General features: G+C 49.8%; 1 protein-coding gene and 1 long non-coding RNA gene across 3 annotated transcripts in view; one reads left to right on the forward strand and one right to left on the reverse strand.

Annotated features, from left to right (window-relative positions):
- ESRRB (estrogen related receptor beta) overlaps positions 1–9,145 on the forward strand; it is a 189,966-nt gene extending 180,821 nt beyond the window's left edge. For both annotated transcript variants that reach the window (XM_015454025.4, XM_045396785.3), the window contains exon 7: positions 6,135–9,145. In XM_015454025.4, coding sequence (XP_015309511.1) covers positions 6,135–6,379 — 245 coding nt within the window. In that variant the 3' untranslated portion in view covers positions 6,380–9,145. The remainder of the gene's footprint in view (positions 1–6,134) is intronic.
- Positions 624–20,557, reverse strand: LOC135972024 (uncharacterized). Its single transcript, XR_010588567.2, has 2 exons — positions 20,481–20,557; positions 624–9,715 (listed from the first exon to the last, which is right to left on the reverse strand). It is a non-coding gene; the product is annotated as an uncharacterized lncRNA (long non-coding RNA).
- Between the last annotated feature and the right edge of the window lie 493 nt (positions 20,558–21,050).

Here is a 21,050-nt window from a genome sequence, read left to right on the forward strand (position 1 = left end):
TCTTATTGTTGCAACCCCATTTTACAGATGTGGAAACCGAGACCTGGAAAAGTAAAGAAAATCACCCAGGGTCACACAGTTAAAAAGTGTCAGAGTTAAGAGTCAAACCAAGATCCTCTGATTCCAAAATCAACCTGAACCTATACCCCATTCCTTGAATCTTTCAGTCAAATTGCTTGAACACAGGAGGATAAAACCTTCCCAACTGAGTGGTTTAAGCTGGAGTTACAGAGGAGGACTCACTCCATTTCATTAGCATCCACCAGCTTCTGGCTAGATTATCTGAGGAGAAAGGCAGGCACTGGGGAATGCTAGTGAATGAACTTGAATGGAACCATTATCTGCACTGAGAGAGCTTCCACACTATTCAGGGAATGGTGCTGGGTGCCAGGGGCTGCAGGAGAAGGATAAATACAGGGTACCCTCCCTAAAGAGAGCACATGTCAGGAATCACACACATGATTCTGCTGCAGAGCAGTGTGTGGCTGAGTTAACCGTCCAGGTCTGGGTCAGATAGACCCAAATTCAAATTCTGTCTCTGACACTTCCTAGCAGTATTACCTTGGGCAACTCAGTGTTCTTGTGTGTTCAGTGGGGATATTCTGAGCACCTCTTCCAAGTACTTCTTTTTTTTTGAGACAGAGTCTCGCTCTGTCACCCAGGCTGGAGTGCAACGATACAATCTCGGCTCACTGCAACCTCTGCCTCCCGGGTTCAAGCGATTCTCGTGCCTCAGCCTTCTGAGTAGCTGGAACTACATGCAGGCACCACCACATCCAGCTAATTTTTGTATTTTTAGTAGAGACAGGGTTTCACTATATTGCCCAGGTGGTCTCAAACTCCTGGCCTCAAACGATCCACCCGCCTTGGCAGATGTGAGCCACCACACCCATCCCCAAGTGCTTTTGTGAGTATTAAAGATCGACTGACAATAAAGCACTCAGCCCGGTGCCTGGCCTAGAGGAAATGTTCAATAAATATTAAATATTATCATTATTATTAATGACAGAGGACCCAAAGTGTTATTAGCATATGGAAGAGGGAGAACTGGCTCCCAGATGTAGACAGTACACACAGGGTAACCAACTGGTTTGCTCAATACTGTCCTGCTTTAACTGAAAGTCCCATATCCCAGGAAACTTGTCAGTCCCTGGCAAAATGAGACAGTTGGTTGCCCTAGCACATGGCTTCGTGGCGCATGCAGGGGGTGCTGTTGATGACCCACTTGGATCCCTTTTACTGGGTTAGTGCATCCATCCCCCAGCTGCTAACAGCTCATAGGTACCCCTTTGCAGGGCCTGCCCTCCTCTGCCTTGCCCAGAGGGTTATGTGGCCCTTTCCTTGGCACCACCAGGCAGTGGTGGACCCACATGGGGACAAAAGTCCAGATCAGAGCCCTGCATGGGCTCAGGCTAAGCCAAGGTCCCATCTTTGCCTTGCTTTCTCCTTCTCTGTGCTTCCTGCCTCTCCACTTCCTTTCTCCTGAACACATGCCCTCCAAAATGTCTCTATCTAAACCCCTGCCTCAGGCTCTGCTCCCAGGGAACCTGATCTAATACAGAAAAGGATGTCACTTTTTTAGTTCAAATCTTTTATTAATAATAAATGAGTGCAAAATAATAATAAAAATTTTACATACGTCCACAGAGAATATTTACACATTGAATTCCAAAATTGTAGTGCATTCTTTGTTAGAGAATCCTAATGCTGTTTTCTTAAAGTATAGTTTTAGATTTACAGAATAACTTTTTTTTTTTTTTTAAGACAATCTTGCTCTTGTTGCCCAGGTTGGAGTGCAGTGGTGCAATCTCCGCCCACTGCAACCTCTGCCTCCTGGGTTCAAGCGATTCTCCTGCCTCAGCCTCCTGAGTAGCTGGGATTACAGGAACCTGCCACCACACCTGGCTAATTTTTGTAATTTTAGGAGAGACACAGTTTCATCATGTTGGCCAGATTTATCTCAAACTCCTAACCTTAGGTGATCCACCTGCCTTGGCCTCCCAAAGTGCTGGGACTACAGACGTAAGCCACCACACCCGGCCAATTTGCAGAATAATTGAGCAGATAGTACATAAAGTTCCAGACACCCACTCCATCCAAGTCCTCCTTCCCCAGTAGTTTCCTCAATTATTAATATCTTGCATTAATGCAGTAATGTGTTACAAATAGTGACCCAATATTGACATATTATTAAGTAAAGCCCATAATTTCCATCAGGGTTCACTCTTTGTGTTGTATTGTTCTTTTTTTTTTTCTTTAAGATGGAGTTTCGCTTTTGTTGCCCTGGCCGGAGTGCAATGGTGTGTTCTCGGCTCACCGCAACCTCTGTCTCCTGAGTTCAAACCATTCTCCTGCCTCAGCCTCCCGAGTAGCACGTGCCACCATGCATGGCTAATTTTTATATTTTTAGTAGAGACGGGGTTTCTCCATGTTGGTCAGGCTGGTCTCAAACTCCCGACCTCAGGTGATCCATCTGCCTCAGCCTCCCAAAGTGCTGGGATTACAGGCATGAGTCACTGCACCCAGCCGACTGTGTTGTATTGTTCTATAGGTTTTGACAAATGCATAATAACATGTTTCTACAATGACGTATCATACAGAATAGCATCACGGTCCTGTGCTTCACCTACACAGAGGGGAGCATTTGAACCAGGCATTGCTGAGGGTTTGGGGGTTCCAACGGGTGGAGGAGGAGCAAAAGCAGTTAAAGCAGAGGAAGCAAGGTGCATGAAGCCAGGTATAGGAAGGCTGGCCAGGCTTTAGAGCTCAAGTCCTCTATTCTGGGCTCTCCTTACTTACACCAGACACAGAGCTCAATCTTGGCTGTGTTGGGAGAGGCAAATAAAGAGGTGGTGTCTCCTCCACTCTTACTTGGTCCTCAGTACTGGACCACACCACACCAGCTTTCAGCTGCTCTTCTGTTGATCTCACATGGACCTGCACACATACACATATGCACATGTATACATACAAACACATGCACATGCCTAGACACCCACACGTACACACACATGTGAACACACATATGTGCATGCACGTACCCACATATGCACCCACATACATGTGTATACACACATACACACACACCCCCACCTGAGGACCTGTGGTGGTTTGTCGATATGAGTCCATCAGGAGCTTCTGTTGGCATCAGACTTTGCCTGAGTGCACTTTGTCATATGGTATGAGGTTTCAGGTCTCCGGACTTCTTGCCCCAGTGACACGTAGAGAGCCATCCTGCAGCTGGTGCACAGGATGAGAAGCTGGAGGTGGAGGAGGAGTCTGTGATGTTCAGGGCCTTGGCTGACCCCCAAGAGTTGACAGACATTGCTTATTCCAGAGAGCCGCAGGCCTTGATGACGGGAATGCTTCCTTCCCAGCACGGAGGGATTTAGCATGAGGCCCTGTGGCTACCAAGCAGATACTCAGAAAGCAGGCTGGCTAGTGTTGTTTTTTTTTTAAGTAATGGTTTTCCCGCCTAGGCGACAGAGTGAGACCCTTTCTCAGAAACAAATAAATAAATAAAATAAAGTAATGATTTAAAGGAGTGCTTGCCAAAGTACCTGTGATGAAGGACCCATTCTTAGGTGTTTCAAAATGTTCAATCCATTATGGATAGATCATTTTGTAAAGTACAACAGAAATAAATTATTAGAAAAATGAAATTAAAAACCAGATGTATAAAACATGAGTCAAATTTTTACATTTTTACATATAACAGACATAAATATAAATCATCCTTCCAAAGTGCTGTAAAGTTTCTAAATGCTTACTCTCAGTTTCTTATCACAGACCAGTAACATCCAGAGGGCAGGCAGGAGCCAGTCTGTGTACCACACTTTGAGCAGGCTGGGTTTAAAGCGTGTACTTCAGAGTCAGTGAGACCTGGGTTCAAGTGCTGCCTCTGCCACCTGCTGGCTGAGTGTCTGGCAACCTGACCTTTGAAAGCCTCAGTTTCCTCATCTGTGAAATGGGGAGAACAGCAGCTCATTGTGAAGAACGTGCAGTGACGCACATAAGGCCGTGGGCACCGTGCTTGGCACAGATCCCTCCTAGCTCACTGTGTTTCTGTTGGGCTCTGCGGGGCATAGTGAGTGGCCTGGGGAAGAGGAGCCAGTTGGAGGTAGCCCCTGCTTCCAAGGGAGATAAGACATGAACTCGGATGTGGCAGAAAGAGCCAGTGATTCCTGGCATAAGAGAGGATCATGAAAAGGGCTCAAGGAGGAAAGAGTAAATTGTTTTCAGCTGGGGAGGCAGACGCTGAGTGGGGTCTTAAAGCAAGAGATGATTCGGTAGGATGGGAAGAGGGAGGGTAAACTTCTGTAGTGGGGCCATTGGCTCCAGGCGGGAAATGGGGAAAGAACAGGCCAGTTTGGGGGAGAGACTAGAAAAGCAGGCTGGGCTCAGACCAGAAGCTCAAGGGCTGTGAAGGGATTGGATTGTGATGGGGTCAGTACAGGGAGACAGGAAGCGTTGTACCGAAGTGACCCTCCCCAGCCTTGATGGAGAAAGATCACCCAGGCACAATAGAGAAAATGTGTTGGCTGGAGAAGGGATGGGTCCAGGAGACAATTGAGGTGTCCTAGCAGCAGCTGCCAGGGCCACCATGGGTGCCACTGCTGAGGCTGAGTGCACGGGATGATTCAGGTGTGGGTCCAGTAGCTCAGGGGGCTGACGCTGGGCAGAAGTGCCCAAGCACATCAGAGGCAGACTGTGACCCCACACCACGGCCCCCTTGGAGCCTGCTGGCTGCCGTTTACCCCACATCCCAGCCATCCCCAAAGCTCCCTGACAGCAGGAAAAATTCATAGCCATTGATTTTGTAATTAACAGTTTATCAATGCCATCAATACAGACCTGCTGATGGATTGCAAAGAAATTAATCTTGCAATGTTATTTTATTTCATTTTTGGTCGAAGGCAGCTGCCAATTTTGGCCTCCTTGGGGAGAGTGGGGGGAGGATGGAGAGGGCGGGGAGAGGGAGCTGGCAAGAGACAGGAGCCCAGATGGCAGGGCCCAGCCATGTTAGGTACCCACTCTGTAAGTGGCCGAGAGTGTAGGAATGGGGCCTTGCTTCGTCTCCCACCTGATGACGAAGGAGTGCTTACTGCCTTGGTAGCAGGGAGCAGAAAAATGTGGAGGAGGCTTGGATGTGGGGCCAGTGAAGACCCAGCCCTGCAAGGACACTCACCCCAGCCTGAGTCCCCACAGGAATAACACTACCTGACACTGATTAGGTGCTAACCAAGCTCTGGGTAATGTGCTGCTTCAGTCACCCTCACCGCAACCCTGAGTCCTCACTCCCGTGTTTTTCAGCCGGCTCAGACCCAGCTGTCACGTGGCCATCAGCAGGTGCCTCCCTGCTATGCTGGGATATAGGTAAATTTTGTTTGAACCCCTAGGTCATGGCCTAAGTTCAAAACCTTTCCCAAGATTTTAGAGAACTCCCAACAGCTCCCTCCATCACCGTGCCCCATGCTGCCACCACGGGGCACCCTGACACGGAGCTCAGCCCCTATATCTGTGCCTGTATTCTGTGTCCTATAGACAGAATTTTGTCAGGTTAGCGATTGCACTGAAGACTTGGGGAGCTGGTGCCTGGCAGCGGCAGCTGCAGTGGTTGTCATGGTGTTAGCCGTGATGGGGCTAGGGGCGGTGGTAAGGGTGATACTGCTACCAGGGCACTGACTTGTGACAAGTTCTGTTATAAACCCTTGACCTGTTTAACTCCTTTAAGCCCTTGAGGTAGGCATGGCTATTATCCCATTTTACAAGTGAGGAAAATGAGGCACAGAGAGGTTAATAACTTGCCTAAAGTCACACAGCCTGCAAGTAAGGTACACAGGATTTCAACAGTCTGGCTCCAGTGTCTCTGCTGCCACCCCCTGGTGACCTCTTGAGAAATGTCCTCTGTAGATGCCAGTCTCTCCCTGGGTTTGAGCCCCAGCTCTGTCATTAGCTTCTGTGACCTCCGACTGGCAGTTAACCTCTCTGAGCCTCAGATTGGCTCTCTGTGAAGTGAGGGTTCTGAAGATACCCCTGCCTGCCTCCATGCTGCCACCTGGACCCCGAGATGACACCCATGCCAGGCAGCACTCCCCGGCCAAGCCTGCTAATGCTCGTCCTTGTGCCTGCAGATTCCATGTACATCGAGGATCTGGAGGCCGTCCAGAAGCTGCAGGACCTGCTGCACGAGGCGCTGCAGGACTACGAGCTGAGCCAGCGCCACGAGGAGCCCCGGAGGACGGGCAAGCTGCTGCTGACACTGCCCCTGCTGCGGCAGACGGCCGCCAAGGCCGTGCAGCACTTCTATAGCGTCAAACTGCAGGGCAAAGTGCCCATGCACAAACTCTTCCTGGAGATGCTGGAGGCCAAGGTCTGATGGCCCTGCACACGGACCAATACCCACCTACAGACGGACAAACGGACAGACCGAGGTGGAGACCTCCACAGCCACCAGCCTCCACCTTCAACCCCTGTATCATGGCTCTGAGCTGTCCCAGAGGCAGGGGTTTCTCACCTCCTGGCTGTGTGCAGATTCTCGGGTGCAGTGGGGCGGGGGACGGGGATTGGGGGGCAGGGGTGCGGGGCTCATCTGTAACTGGCTTTTTCTTTGGTATGTCTTTCCTTCTCCATGGGCGGTGCGGAGGCCTGGGCCAGGGCTGACTCCCTTCGGGAGTGGAGACCACTGGAGCAAGTGCCCCCTCCCCTCCACCGAGCCACCAAGAGGCAGCGTGTGCATTTCCGAACTCCCTTGCCTCCTCCTCGCTCCGCGGCCTGGGTGGGCAGTGCTCAGGCTGGGTACCACCCGGACGTTTTCCTTCTGCAGAGGGCAGGTGTGCAAGGGACAGCAGCATCTTTCTTCCAGAGGCCCTGCCTGCTCTGAGATTCTCTGGGGCCCCTCAAGAGGCCCCATACCTTCCACAGTTCCCACTCAGCTTTCAGCCAGGGCGGACCCACAGGAGAGCAGCAGCTAGAGCTCACGTGCTTCCTGGGCACCCCACCCCTCGGGGCCTAGCCCCCTGCCTGTCACCCACCGTGCCAGTGTCCACCTGTCCTCCTCCTCTTCTTCTCCTCCCCTGGGAGTCCCATGCTAATTCCTGACCCTACCTCAGAGCTCACTCACCCAGTGGGTTCAGCCAGCCACGGTGACTCCAGGGCCTGTAGACAGGAACGTGCTGGCACAGAGAAAAGCGGGGACCATATCATCCTCCCCAGAACCCTCTCCTGCTTCCTGCCTTCCCCCTCTCCCTGAAGGGCAGGTCCAGGCCAGGTGAGCCTGTGAGAAGCTCAGGAGCCTGGCTCCATCTGAGAGCACTCCGGGGGGAGGGGGGGAGGATCAGGGCAGGATGGGCAGAGGCCCAGACCCATCTTTACCAAGCACAGAAAGGCCCAGCAGCTGAGTAAGTAGGCAGGGGAGCCCTAAAGAGAGGAAGCTCAGCGGGGTAGCCTGCCTCATCCTTCCTGGCTTCCCTTCCCTGCACTCAGCATCATACCGCAGGGCTGGTGTGCCAGTGCCACAGGAGGGGTGCCCTCACACCACCCTTGCACCACCAGAGGTTTGGTGTAGCTCCCCTGGGCACTGTGAGCACGCCAGCTCTCTGGCAGGACGCCTGCAGTCCCCCTGGCTGTGCCGGGTGACCAACCATCCTGGGATGTTTCTTTGTCCCAGGAAACTCCTGCACTCCAGGCACATTGGGACAGTGGGTCACCGTATTTCTGTGGACGGCCATGAAAGTTTTCACTCATTCAAGGGGCAGCCCTGAACACCCATTTGTGCTCACATGTTGGCTAAGGGCAGCTTAGAGGATCTCCCAAGGACGAAAGAGTATCAAGCCATGATGGAAAATGCCCCTTTTGGATCAGCTGCCTTCACAAGCAGGAATCAGAGCAACCCCCCGGGGATCCCCAGTCAATGTCCTTCTAGTCCACCCCCCTCACCGAGAGAGGCAGGCAGATCTCACCTGGCACTAGGACACCAGGAGGCCAGGTGCCTTTCTGCAGCTTTTCCATAGAAGCCCTGGTCCTGCCTCCCTGGTTCTACCCCAGGAACCTCCCAGCCTGGGCTTCCGGGCTCGGACGTGCTGAGGTCATCCCAGACAGGAGGAATGGCTGAAATCCACAAACCGCAGAGCAGCTCTCTGATGGTGTCCCACACAGAAAATGTTAAGGATTCCAAGAGTCCTCCCAGACCAGTGGTGTGTCCCCCACGGCTCTGCTTGCCTTTGGGGAATCAGGTCTGAGTCACTTGATGAGTAGGTACTGGAGCCATTACCCAGGATGCTGCATGCCTGGCCCTCCATGCAGCCCATCTTCCCTCATTTGGGTGGAGGCACACATTTGGGGCAAAGGCCCCTTCCCAGCATCAAGGAACACCAGCTACAAACCAAGTCTAGCACAGTGTTTAGAGGCTCTGCCCCGAGGTTCTGCTCCGGGGAAACCTTCACAGTAGAGACCTTGGGGTGTGCACTTTGGGGGTCCCTCAGTCTCTCACTGTGCTGTGTCCTTGCAGCGGGGCCGAGGTGGCACCCTGTTCTGTCACTTCCTGCTCAAGCTGGAGGACCCAGGCGGCAGGGCATCATGCCCAGCTGGCATCTGCTGTCCGTCTTTTCTAGGGAAAGCATTTCTGGCTCACCATGTAACATCTGGCTTGGAGCGTGTTGGTGTTCTGCACACTGCCTCACTGGACCTAGTGTTGCTGCGAGCGGCCTCACTTCAGAGCCCCTTTAGCAGAGTGGGGCGGAAGTCCTGTTGGTTGGTGTCCATGAGGTGGAAGCTGCTTTTATACGTAAACCTCAGATCACAACAGGAAACGTGTCAGTAACAATGGAACTCCATCCAATGGGAAAGTTCCTGGCACTGAAAGGGTCCATTGGACGCTCAGAAAAGAAGTTTAGGGGCCAACTTCTTACCTGGAAGCCTGGCCAGATGAGAACCCTCTCCGGGGGACAGGACTGACGTAGTGGAAGGTGGTGAAGTGAGGAGAGTTTAGGGGACCCTTCCTCCAATGGAACAGATCTCAAGTTTACCCCAAACCTGCCATTTCTGGAAAATCTGTAAAGAGGAAACAGCCCGTCTCAGTTGTACTCTCATGATACAGGTCATTTGAAATGAACCAAGAAATAAAACATAAAAATCCAACCATGGAGAAGGTGGTATGGCTGGGTTTTGTTTGGTCCCCTTGTCCTCATACATTCTAAAGTTTCCAGACTGGCTTTGTCACTTTGTGAACTCATCATGTGTGAAACCCAATCTTTGCATATAGGGAGCTTCCTCGGGCCACACTTTAAGAACCAAGTAAGAGACTCTCAAGACTCCAGCAGAGTCGGGAGGCCATGGCAGAGCCTTAGAGGAGCTGGAACCTGCACCCACCTGTGTCGGGGGCCCCCTTTCCCCATAGACTCCGCCCTCCCTCTGTGCAGATGGAAGTGGCAGGGGAGGGTGACCAGCTTGTGACAAGAAGACCGAAGGGTCCAGAGTCCATGCTCATGGAACAGCACCAAAGAAAAGCACTATGTGGAAAGATTGTTTTATTTTCTAATAATGATAATATGGCTGGAATGGCTTCTTAAGATGTATATATTTTTTAAAATGGCAGTTCCCCATTGCAGCATCACCTACTTGTACGTCTTTCGGCCTCTGTATATGTTCTCCCAGAGATCCCCATGTAAATCAAATGCCCTAGGATTCTTCCATCCTGGTCCCATGTATCTGGAATCTAATAAATAAGGAAAGGAACTATTGAGTTTCTTCACACATTGTCTTTCTGGGCTGACTGTCCCCTGGACAGCATTGCCTTCGGGTCTCAGGCCGAGGCTAGGAGAGGCCATTGGAAGAGGCAACCCAGCCGCAGTGTTCCCTGGGGAGTCCCATGGTGTCATTTTAAAAGCATGTTCATCAGCAAAGCTCAGGAATGCAACTGGAGAAGTATGCTGCAGGTCTGAGAAGTTCCCTGTTGCTTTTATGCTTTTAATATCAATGGCAAGGCAATCATTAATGCCAGAGAAACGAGATATCAGATATATGTAAATGAAAACCAATTCATTGCCTTAGGATTTGGAATTGCAACTGTGACACACACAACACTGATAGCACAGCCCACGTGTTATTCCAGGACACACACAGGACCAGTGAGAAGCAGAGGGGAGGGCCTGAAAGAGATCAAAGAAGACATTTCAAGATGCCTTTTGTTGCAAGTAAAAGACACTCTAGCTTATACCAGCTTACTGGATTTATATGTGAGTGCAGAGGTGGGGTAGGCATCAGGCAGGGTTTGATCCAGAGGTTCACAAAGTAAATAGAGTTATGGTTCAACTTTTCTGATTCCCCCTGTTCTTCTGTGTGTTTGTTTCATCCTCATGCTGGCCTCTTTCCTGGTAGCAAGAAGGCTGCCAGTTTTTTGTTTCACACCCTGGGGGAGAGAGAAAATCTCTTTCTGCAAAAATGGAAAATGTCTGAACTCCTTTCTGAACTCCACTGGGTTTTGTGTCTATCCCTAAATGAATCCCCATGACCAGCTTGGGGTAGAATTAGTTCCACTCAGTGGCCTAGCTGCCATACTGTGGGAAAGGGGTGGGTTGGAAGTCTAGAAGTCTAGAAGACAGCCAACCATAATGCCCACAGAACCCACATACGTGGACAGCTCAGGGGCTGGTCAACTTTCAGTGAGAGGTTTGTGAGTCTCCTGAAGCTCTTGAAAGATACGAACCACATGGTTATCTTTGCATTCAACACCTTCATGCATGATATGCATTATGTACTTGTGGGAATGAAAGTACTCAATTTATAGATTCTTTTTAGGTAATTCACCTTAAAAGAATGCACACATGGCTGGTATTTATGCTGCTTTCTTAAGAAAAGAGTAATTAGGAAAAAAAATTCAACCATAATATCATGTAATGCAGTCAAAATGAAAATCTTGATTTGATTATCTGTATACTAGGATATTCTGTGCTACTTTTTCCATTTATACATGTAATTGTGATCAGACCAACTAATAGCTCATATTTTCAAAGACTTAACCCTCATCCATATCTCCATCTCCATTCATTCTCTAGTCTCTCTTTTTTGTTGTTGTTGTTGTTGTTGTTTTGTTAGCAAAAAAGTGAAGCTTCAAAGAAAGGGGAAAAACTCAACTAATAGTCATTCATTCATTCTTTTATTCATTCAACAAATATTTACTGAGGATCTACCCTGTGCCAGACACTATTCTGGGCACGGAGACTATCTCCATAAAGAGAACAAACAAGGCTGAGCACGGTGGCTCACATCTGTAATCCCAGCACTTTAGGAGGCCTAGGCGGGTGGATCATGAGGTCAAGAGTTTAAGACCAATTCTGGCCAATATGGTGAAAACCCATCTCTACTAAAAATACAAAAATTAGCTGGGCATGGTGGCATGCACCTGTAGTCGCAGCCACTCGGGAGGCTGAGGCAGGAGAATGGCATGAACCTGGGAGGCGGAGGTTGCAGTGAGCCGAGATCGAACCACTGCACTCCAGCCTGGGTGATAGAGCGAGGCTCTGCCTCAAAAAAAAAAAAAAAAAAAAAGAGAGAAACAAGAACAAACTAAATCCATCTTCATTTTTCATGGAGCAGACAGTCTATTGGGAGGAAGAGAGAAAATAAGCACAGCAAATAACCAAATTATATAGTTTGTTAGAATGTATATAGTGTAAGTGAGTTGGGGGGAAGCAAGGTATGGGTGAGCAGAAAAGGGGTGGACGCTACAATTTTTTTTTTTTTAAGACAGAGTCTGGCTCTGTCTCCCAGGCTGGAGTGCAGTGGCGCAATCTCGGCTCACTGCAAGCTCCGCCTCCCAGGTTCACGCCATTTTCCTGCCTCAGCCTCCTGAGTAGCTGGGACTACAGGTGCCCGCCACCACGTCCAGCTAATTTTTTGTAGTTTTAGTAGAGACGGGGTTTCACCACGTTAGCCAGGATAGTCTCGATCTCCTGACCTCGTGATCCGCCCTCCTCAGCCTCCCAAAGCGCTGGGATTACAGGCATGAGCCACTGCACCCGGCCTACAGTTTTTCAAGGAGTGATCAGAGCAGTCTCAATGAGGATGTTACACTCAACAACAAAAGTTAAAGAAAGTGAGGATTATGTGGGTGTATGGAGGGAGAGGTCTTCATGCAGAGAGAGCAGCCAGGCAAAGGCCCTGGGGTAAGACTATGCTTGGCGTATTCAGTAAGCATCAAGGAAAGGAGTGTGGGTGAAATGGAATGGGTGAGGCCCTGGGAAACAAGGGAAACAAGGTGATAGTAAGTGTGGCTCTCATGCTGAGAGATTACATGAGGAACCAGTGGAAGCATTTGAATACAGGGGTGACGCAATCACACATTTTAATAGGACCACTTTCAGTTGTTTTGTGGTTTGCTGGGCTGTTGTTTCTTTGAAAGTGTCTGACTGGACATTGAACATGGTGTTGGGGTTTTATCTAGGTCATGTATTTAAATAGGGGTCTTCAGAATGGGGCCAGGGTGGAAGTACATGGGATAGGTGTGTCATTCTCAAGTCTTCCTGGGCCACCAGAGGCACCTGGCTGGCCCTACCTTTGTGCCCACCCCTATCTTAGTTTTGCCCCAAACTTGTCATGGGGGCTCTGGTTGTCCCTCTCCTCTTTCAGTTGCTGTGTTAATAACACGCTCCAAAACGACAGGGTAGAAGCAGGAAGACCAGCTAGAAGACCGCTGGTGAGGTGACTGTGGCTTGGAGCAGGGACGTTTCAGAGCAGGTGTTAAGAAGCGCTGGGGGCTGGCCAAAGTGGCTCATGCCTGTAATCCTAGTACTTTGGAATGTCAAGGTAAGTGGGCCACTTTGAGCTCAGGAGTTGGAGACCTGGGCAACCTGGTCAAACCCTGTCTCTACAAAAAGTGCAAAAATGAGCTGGCGTGGTGGCTCGCACCTGTGGTCCCAGCGACTCAGAGGCTGAAGCTGAAGGATAACTTGAGCTGGGAAGCGGAGGTTGCAGTGAGCCGAGATCGCATCACTGCACTCCAGCCCGGGTGACATGGCAAGACTCTGTCTCAAAAAATAAATAAATAAAAAGAAGTGCTGGGGTTCTAGATCTATTTTGAAGCCGCCAGATTTGTTGATAAGTTGAATGTGGAATGTGAAAGAAAGAAAGGAGACATAGGTAATTCCAAAGATTTCGGCCCCAGAAACTGGAAGGAGTAAGGTTGTTATCCACTGAGATGGGAAAGACTGAGGGAGGGCAAGCTTGGGAACTGGGTGAGAGAATCAATCGTGTTAAGGGTGAGATGCTATCACAGGTCCAGGGGAGACGTATTGCCAAGAAGGCCTTAGACCGTAGGGCAGGTTAAACAGGAAACAGGAAATGTGCTTCCCCCAGTAACAGATGTAGCACTGGTGGTCCTTCCTGGCTAAGAATTCCTTCTCACACCCAGCCAACCCCTCCACTGTTCTCTACCTGTCCTCATAGGCAAGAAAGTAAATTAAACCGGTGAACATAGGTTTGTGGAGTAGAAGGAGCTTAGCGATCACCTTTTATGTCATTATTTGTCAGCTGAGCGAAATAACCCAAAAGTGAGCTTCTGGGGAAAAGACCCTCGCTAGAAGAATCAGAACTTAACCTCATCCTTGATGTTTCAAAAACAGTGTGGTGTGCTGGGAAGCTCGCTGTACTGGCAAGTACACAACTGCTTGACTAGATTTAGACCAGGAGTTCACAAATGGGGGCAATTTCCCCCCCAGGGGACACTTGGCAATGTCTGGAGACACCTTTTGTTGTCACACTGAGTGTAGCTACAGGGGTGGAGGCCAGGGATGCTGCCAGATATCCTACAGGGCATGAGATAATCCTCCACTGAAAGAATTATCTCACCCCAGATGTCAGAGGTGCTGAAGTTGAGAAACCCTGTTTGGATGTACTCTGGGCATTATTAAGGAAGAACTGGAAGCCATTCTTCTAGAAGGGCCCCTGTGTTCCACCCAGAGTTCCAGGAAACACAGTGTGGGGGCGTCAACTCCTGTTACCAAGATCTTCCCCCCAGTGCCATCTGCACCCCACCTGGTCTCACTCTACCCTGACGCTTCTATCAGGGGCAAACATCCCATGCTCTCATGAGCAGTTTCTGTTCAGACTCAGCCTTCAGGTCCAACCAAGTTCTTCCCCCCAATGCCATCTGCACCCCACCTGGCCTCACTCTACCCTGACACTTCTATCAGAGGCAAACATCCTACGCTCTGCATGAGCAGCTTCTGTTCAGACTCAGCCTTCAGATCCAAGGAGAGACCGCTCTGGTCCTGCAGTCTGCCCCGGCCCGGTTCTTTTCTATGTCAACTTTTGGTTTTGTGAAGCCAGGCAGCACCTGTGGCTTCAGGTCTCAAAGAAGTGGAGACCCTTCTTGGCAGACCTAAGAGACCCCCGTTGAAGTGTGCTAAGAACAAAGGTGACTCTACATCCTCATCTTCCTCACCCCAAGTGGCCCCAGTCCCTGGCTGCCTATCCCTACAGTTGTGGTCTACCTCTGGGTTTTCTCTCATTATATCCTCCCCTTGCATGGATGGGCAGGGGCTCCTGGGGTTGGCCATTCGAAGTCCAGCATCTGATGGTCAGAAGTGAAGCCTTCTCTGCAGAATGGTGGGGGAGGAGAGCTACGAGACTTTTGAGACCTTTCCTCCTACTTACTTTTTCAAGGCAATTGATCTCACTTCTATAGACATCTCTCCCTTATCAGCCCAAATGTCCCACCCACCTATGCAAAGATCCCATTGTCAGCTGTCACAAACCAGGACCAAGTCACAAGGCACCAGGGCTTTCACTTGGGTACTGAAGAGTCTCTTCCACTTCCCTTGTGGAGGAGAAGGACAGGCAGAGCTTTCCATCCCCTTCTCCCACAGGCACACAAGACAAGCTTGGAGCAAGACTAATACAGGGGTGGGCAAAAAGGAGGGGGCCAACCAGGTGCCTGGGCTGCCCCAACAACCCACCTGTCATGTGGTCTATACTTCCACCCCACTCCCCCCCACTTTTTTTTTTTTTTTTTTTTGAGACAGAGTCTTTCTTTGTTGTCCAGGCTGGAGTGCAGTGGCACGATCTTGGCTCCCTGCAACCCCCGCTTCCTAGGTTCAAGCAATTCTCCTGCCTCAGCCTCGCAAGTAGCTGGGATTACAGGTACCCACCACCAAGTCCAGTTAATTTTTATATTTTTAGTAGAGATGGGGTTTCACCATGTTGGCCAGGCTGGTCTCAAACTCCTGACCTCAAGCAGTCCACCCGCCTCAGCCTCCCAAAGTGTTGGGATTACAGGTGTGAGTCCAGCTATCAACCCCATTCTTCAGATTACGACACGGATGCACTGCCCACTGCACCAAGAGGGCAACCTATCAACCTCATTCTTAAGATCCCTATTTAATACATGTCCCAGGTAAAACCCCGATGCCATGTTTAATGCCCAGACAGTCACTTGCAAGGAAACAACAACCCAGCAAACCCCAAAACAACTGAAAGTGCCACAAGTCTTCACTCCCCTTCTTCTCATCCCTCCCTCACTGACCCATCCCTGATCCAGATCTGCGTAACACCTTAAACATTTTCCCATTTTCCTGCGCAGGTTAAAGGGCTAGAGGCTGATCCAGTGAGAAAATCTCTTCTTCAGCAGAGGACATGGGGCAGGGGTGGCAAAGGAAGATTGGAAACCTCACCACCTATGTCTTTTATCTTGCCTCAGTTGCAAATTCACTTCACACTCCAAGAATAGAAACTGTGAACCTGAGAGAGCTGTCCTTTGCCTGCCCCGAGGCTTTGCTGTGTGCGTTGTCCTTCTACAGAACCAGGACATGCCCCTCCGGGACCCACCTCCAGGCCCAAAGGCTGTAGCAGTTGTTTTAAGTCTTGTTTCAGCAAGCACCCAGCAAGGCTGGGCCTTTCCAAGCTAAGGCGTGCCCTCTCCCCTCCAATGCACCTAAATTTTCCCAGTTAATTCTACCAGAGCAGTCTCTCCTTGGACCTGAAGGCTGAGTCTGAACAGAAACTGCCCATGCAGAACATGGGATGTTTGCCCCTGCTAGAGGTGTCAGGGTAGAGTGAGACCAGATGGGGTGCAGATGGCATCGGGGGGGAAGGGCTTGGTAACAGGAATTGACGCCCCCACACTGTGTTTCCTGGAACTCTGGGTGGAACACAGGGGCCCTTCTAGAACAATGGCTTCCAGTTCTTCCTGACATTTGACTCATTATCTATTTCTCATTCATTCATCATCTGGCACAGGGCTGGATTTGCGGGGCATGGTGGGAGCTCAGCGTTTATCTGGGAAAGTAAACATTGAACTAGTGGTTTACAAGTGTATTTTATTACGGGAGACTTTTAGCAATATAAGAGAGACTTTAACGGAGGCAGGCACCAAGCTGGCCACTAAAGGTAGGGATGGTGAAGAACAGTTATCCAAGGACATCAGCCCTGGGGCAGCAGGTTGAGGCCAAGTCCTGAAGGAGTGGAGTTAAACAGGTGAGGGAGGAAATAGTGTTTCGGGAAGAAAGAAGAGAAACGCTGTTCAGGGAAGAGAGAGAGAGAGAGAGAGAAGCTGCTCTGTTCCATGCCTGCCCAATAAACTGGAAGAAGACCACCTGATTGGTTGAGTGGGGCCAGAGATGAGGAAGAAAAGAGAAGGTTGGAAACTGCCAGGGCCAGATTGTTGAGGACACTGCTCAACATGGCAAGAGCAACGGGAAATCCTGCAGAGTTTCAAGCAGGGCAGTGACAGGGTCAGATCTGTCTCTCCTACCCGGAGACAGTGGGTCAAGCATTTTGTTGTCCATGGACTGGCTATGGGATGAAGCATGGGCTTCAGATTCAGACAGGCTGAGGCCCAGAAGTCTGCTCTGCCACTCACTGGCTGCACGGCCATGGGCCAGACACCTCCGCTCTCAATCTATGCAATGCAGCTGATCACACCACGTGAGGATGCTAATGGGCAGCATTAGTGGATGCTTCCATATCCCAGATACTTCACACATATTAGGCCCTTCATTCCTCACAATGAGTGTCCGATGTAAATGCCACTGCCTTCATTCTATGGGAGACTAAAGCTCAGAAAGGTTATTCTACTTGTTTGAGGTTACAGAGGTCAGATTTGAATCCAGGTCTGTATGAGTTCAATTAATGTCTCTTCTCCTAACCACCATGTCATATTTTAGACTATGAAGTTGTTGTCTAAAAGACTGGGTGCATAGTAGGCACTCAACAAGCGTTTGCTCCCCCCAACCCTCCTTCTACTGTGAGACACCCATGGCCTCACAGGAGCCTCCCCCAGCTACAGATATCTGCCCCTCAGCCCTGCCAGGCACAGCTTGTCCCCAACCTGGGTCAGCTTACTAACATCTCCATCAGGGCAGGAAGGGAAAGAGCAGACACAAGCGTGCATTTGGAGACTCCTGTGCCGAGCAGCTCCTGTGCTCTGTGACAGTGGGGCCACCAGAGGAGGCACTGCTGTGCCAGTTTGCTTTACCCAAAGACACACCCTGCAGAAGTAACTGAGCTGAGATGATGCTGCTGGCCTTCAGACTACATTACAGGGGACAAAAATCCTCCTACCTTATTCCTTTTTGCGTGACTTTGGAGAAAAAAAAATCCAGCCAAACCTTATGAGCTTATATTATGCTGACATTTTTATCATCATCCTAGAGGTCCCTGGGGTGAAGGCTCAGGTTTACTAAGAAGAAAAAGTCTTTTTTTTTTTTTTTTTTTTTTTTTTTGAGACGGAGTCTCGCTCTGTCGCCCAGGCTGGAGTGCAGTGGCCGGATCTCAGCTCACTGCAAGCTCCGCCTCCCGGGTTCACGCCATTCTCCTGCCTCAGCCTCCCGAGTAGCTGGGACTACAGGCGCCCGCCACCGCGCCCGGCTAGTTTTTTGTATTTTTTAGTAGAGACGGGGTTTCACCGTTTTAGCCAGGATGGTCTCGATCTCCTGACCTCATGATCCGCCCGTCTCGGCCTCCCAAAGTGCTGGAATTACAGGCTTGAGCCACCGCGCCCGGCCAAGAAGAAAAAGTCTTAACTGTATGGTATGAGAAGTCAGACCTTAGGCAGAAGGAATCCCATATTCCCGGACAGAACACAAAAGGATCTTAGGAGGCAACGCCTGGCTTGCACCGTGGGACATGGAGATGTTTGCAGGGCCTGGATGTTTGGAGCAGATGTTCTGTGTCCCATAAACCATGCAGTATAGGGGACTTGTCCTGGCTGAGATTGCTCTCCTATCCTAGTCACAGGCGTCCTGCAGGACGGGGAATGGGAAGGAGATACCAGTGTCAGGTACAGAGGAAAGCCTGGGTGGTCCTTGCCTGGTCTTGGCCGGGGACCTGTGTCTTTCTTTATTCTATGTCCCAGGCTACCCTCTGCTTCACATTGAGGTCACTAGGTGGGGGGAAGCAGGGACAGAAGGCCAACAGAGGGGAGGGCCCCAGGGCAGATGTGGAAACTGCTGGCCAAAAGGAGAGATAATTTGACTCAGAGGAACCGTTCCTGGAAGGAGACAAAGCTCCCCCAGCTTCCTCTGGAAATTGCTTTGTTTAAAATGCAAAGTGCGGATGTGTTTAGACGACATCTCAGCATCCATCACCCTATGCAAATGCTGACCCTGGGGGAGAGGAGCCCCTGTAAGTCACTCCAATCCCCTAATCGAGTGTGTGTGGGTGATGACAGGCCAAGGGAGTGGCCTAGGGCCAGGCGACAGCTCACCACCCAAGAGAGGCTTGATAAGGACTGAAATGGGAGGGAGTCCAGCCCTGGGGGGCGGGTCCACACCTGCATCATCCCCGGGCTAGCTGCTCTTGGATGCAGGATGCCAGCTGCTGCTGTAGGTGACTAAGGACAGAGCTCTAAACAAGTTGCTGCTGGACCTAGCTGCCTCAGTTGCAGATTCACTTCACACTCACACAGACAGTGAATTAACAGCCCTTCCCCTGAGCAGGAGGATGCCCCTTACCTGAACACTCTGAAACTGGGAAAAGGGTGAAATTGATTACCTGATTGGGAGTGGGGCTCTTCAACCCAAGCTGCCATTTGAGATCTCAGCCCATCCCCATGAGACAGCCTTCCACCTGTGTCCCAGACTCGGCTTGGACACCTTCGGTGACAAAAACCCATTGTCCTGGGAGGATGTCCAGATAAAATACAAGATGCCCAGTTAAATTTGAATTTCAGATAAACAATTAATAATGTTTTAGTATAAATATGTCCCAAATATTGTATGGGATGATTTATTGTTTATCTGAAATTCAAATTTAACTGGCTGCCCTGTTTTTTTGTTTTGTTTTGTTTTTTGCTAAATCTGGCCAACTATATACCCTGATCAATCCATTCCCACTTTTTTGTATATGTTTAATCATCAAATAATGGATTGGGTCCACTTCTCTGCCTTTCATATCTTCCCATCTTCTCTATCCTCCATCCTGGTCCTGCTTTCTGGGCCATATGAGGCAAGCTGTACCCTTCTTCTACCCACAACCCTTTGAGAATGGAAACAGACTCTCAGGTACTCACAGGTTCCCTGATTCTGAGCTCTCAAACTGTCCTCTGGTTGCTTCCTGTGTATCGACTTTAGGTTGGATTCAGGAGCCTGAGACGGAACTGAATAACTTGGCAAGTCAGGTAGTAATCTCTTCCAGAGGCTATGTCTTTGGTGGCGCAGGGGGCTTAGGGTGCACCAGTACAATAAAACATGCTTACAACCACCCCACCCACACTCACCCACCCCCGCCAAACACTTGGCAGACTTGACTGGAAAATGCCATGAAGGACTAGAAGCTGATCCTATAAGTAAAATTTCCTCTTTAGCAGAGAATGTGGGTTGGAGGGCGTAGAAGAAGATTGAAAACCTTACCACCTATATCTTTTATTTTGCTTCAGTTGCAAATTCACTTCACACTCAAAGAACAGAAATCACCCGGACTTCAAGAGAGTTGTCATTCTACAGAACCAGGATATGCCAGAAAGGGCCACGAATGATACGAAACATCAATGCAGAGGAATTAATTAGGCAGAACAGTGCGTTTTGCACATGAGTACCAATTCACAATTAGGTCTTCTGCCAACCCAGAGTACAGGTGAGTGCGGTCCTAATTTTCAGGTAGCCAGCAGATCTTTCTCCTAAGCTCTGTACAGCCATCTCCACAGAAGTAGCTGTGGGGACCTCTTCAATGTGCTAAGCATCGATATGGAGCTGCCGCCTTCAAAGGTACAGCTGCAGGTAAGGGTACAACTCTGAAGACCATATTAAGCCACCAGTCGCAACTTACATGGAAACTGCTACCTCTCCCCAGTAATGAATTAATAACCCAACCAATAGGAAGAAGATAATTTTCAAGCAATTCTCAGTTGCAGAAACAAATTTTAGGGGCTCCATTCATTTACAATATGGATAACTTCATGCATCAAAATATGTAAGGAGCCAAATGCCAGTGGGGTAAGGAAGGGTTTTCTCATCAGCATTCTCTTGTGTTTCAGGTATAGGTCTTACCTTTTCAGGGATAGTGGCCACATAGTTCGCCATGTTCCCAGCAGTTATTCCAGAACACGGTAGGTTCCCAATTTCCTGAGGACATACAAAGATGAGACTTTGTTTACCAGTTTCCTTTATTTTGATCCGTAATCCCATCTTTCCAAGTTTTATACTTTTGGTATATTTTTTGATCATGGTTATGGTGATTTCTCTCAACACAATGTCTACTTCTCCTTGAAGGTCAAGGAGGGAAATAGACAGAGCCCAGAGGTGACCAGTCATGGTTCCTCAAGACCTGCAAAGAAGAGTACAGGCTACCAGGTAAGTCCCAAGTGTCCTCTGGAGGGGTCCATGCTGCTGACCCACCTCAGCCCTTCTTCTGCTCCCCCAGCCCTCACTGGCCCACTCGAGTTTATTGCATCAGCCCCCACACCCTCAGTGCCACCTAAGACCTTACCACCAAGACAACAACTCTGGAATCTTCCATAGGCAATAAATACATGCTGATCAAATGAATAGATCAGTAAACCTCTTGTCTCTTTCCATTTCTTGGCCATACGAGCAGCAGAAGAACCTGCTTTTATTCCT

Source organism: Macaca fascicularis, chromosome 7 (assembly GCF_037993035.2).
Source record: "Macaca fascicularis isolate 582-1 chromosome 7, T2T-MFA8v1.1".
Classification (NCBI taxonomy): domain Eukaryota; kingdom Metazoa; phylum Chordata; class Mammalia; order Primates; family Cercopithecidae; genus Macaca; species Macaca fascicularis.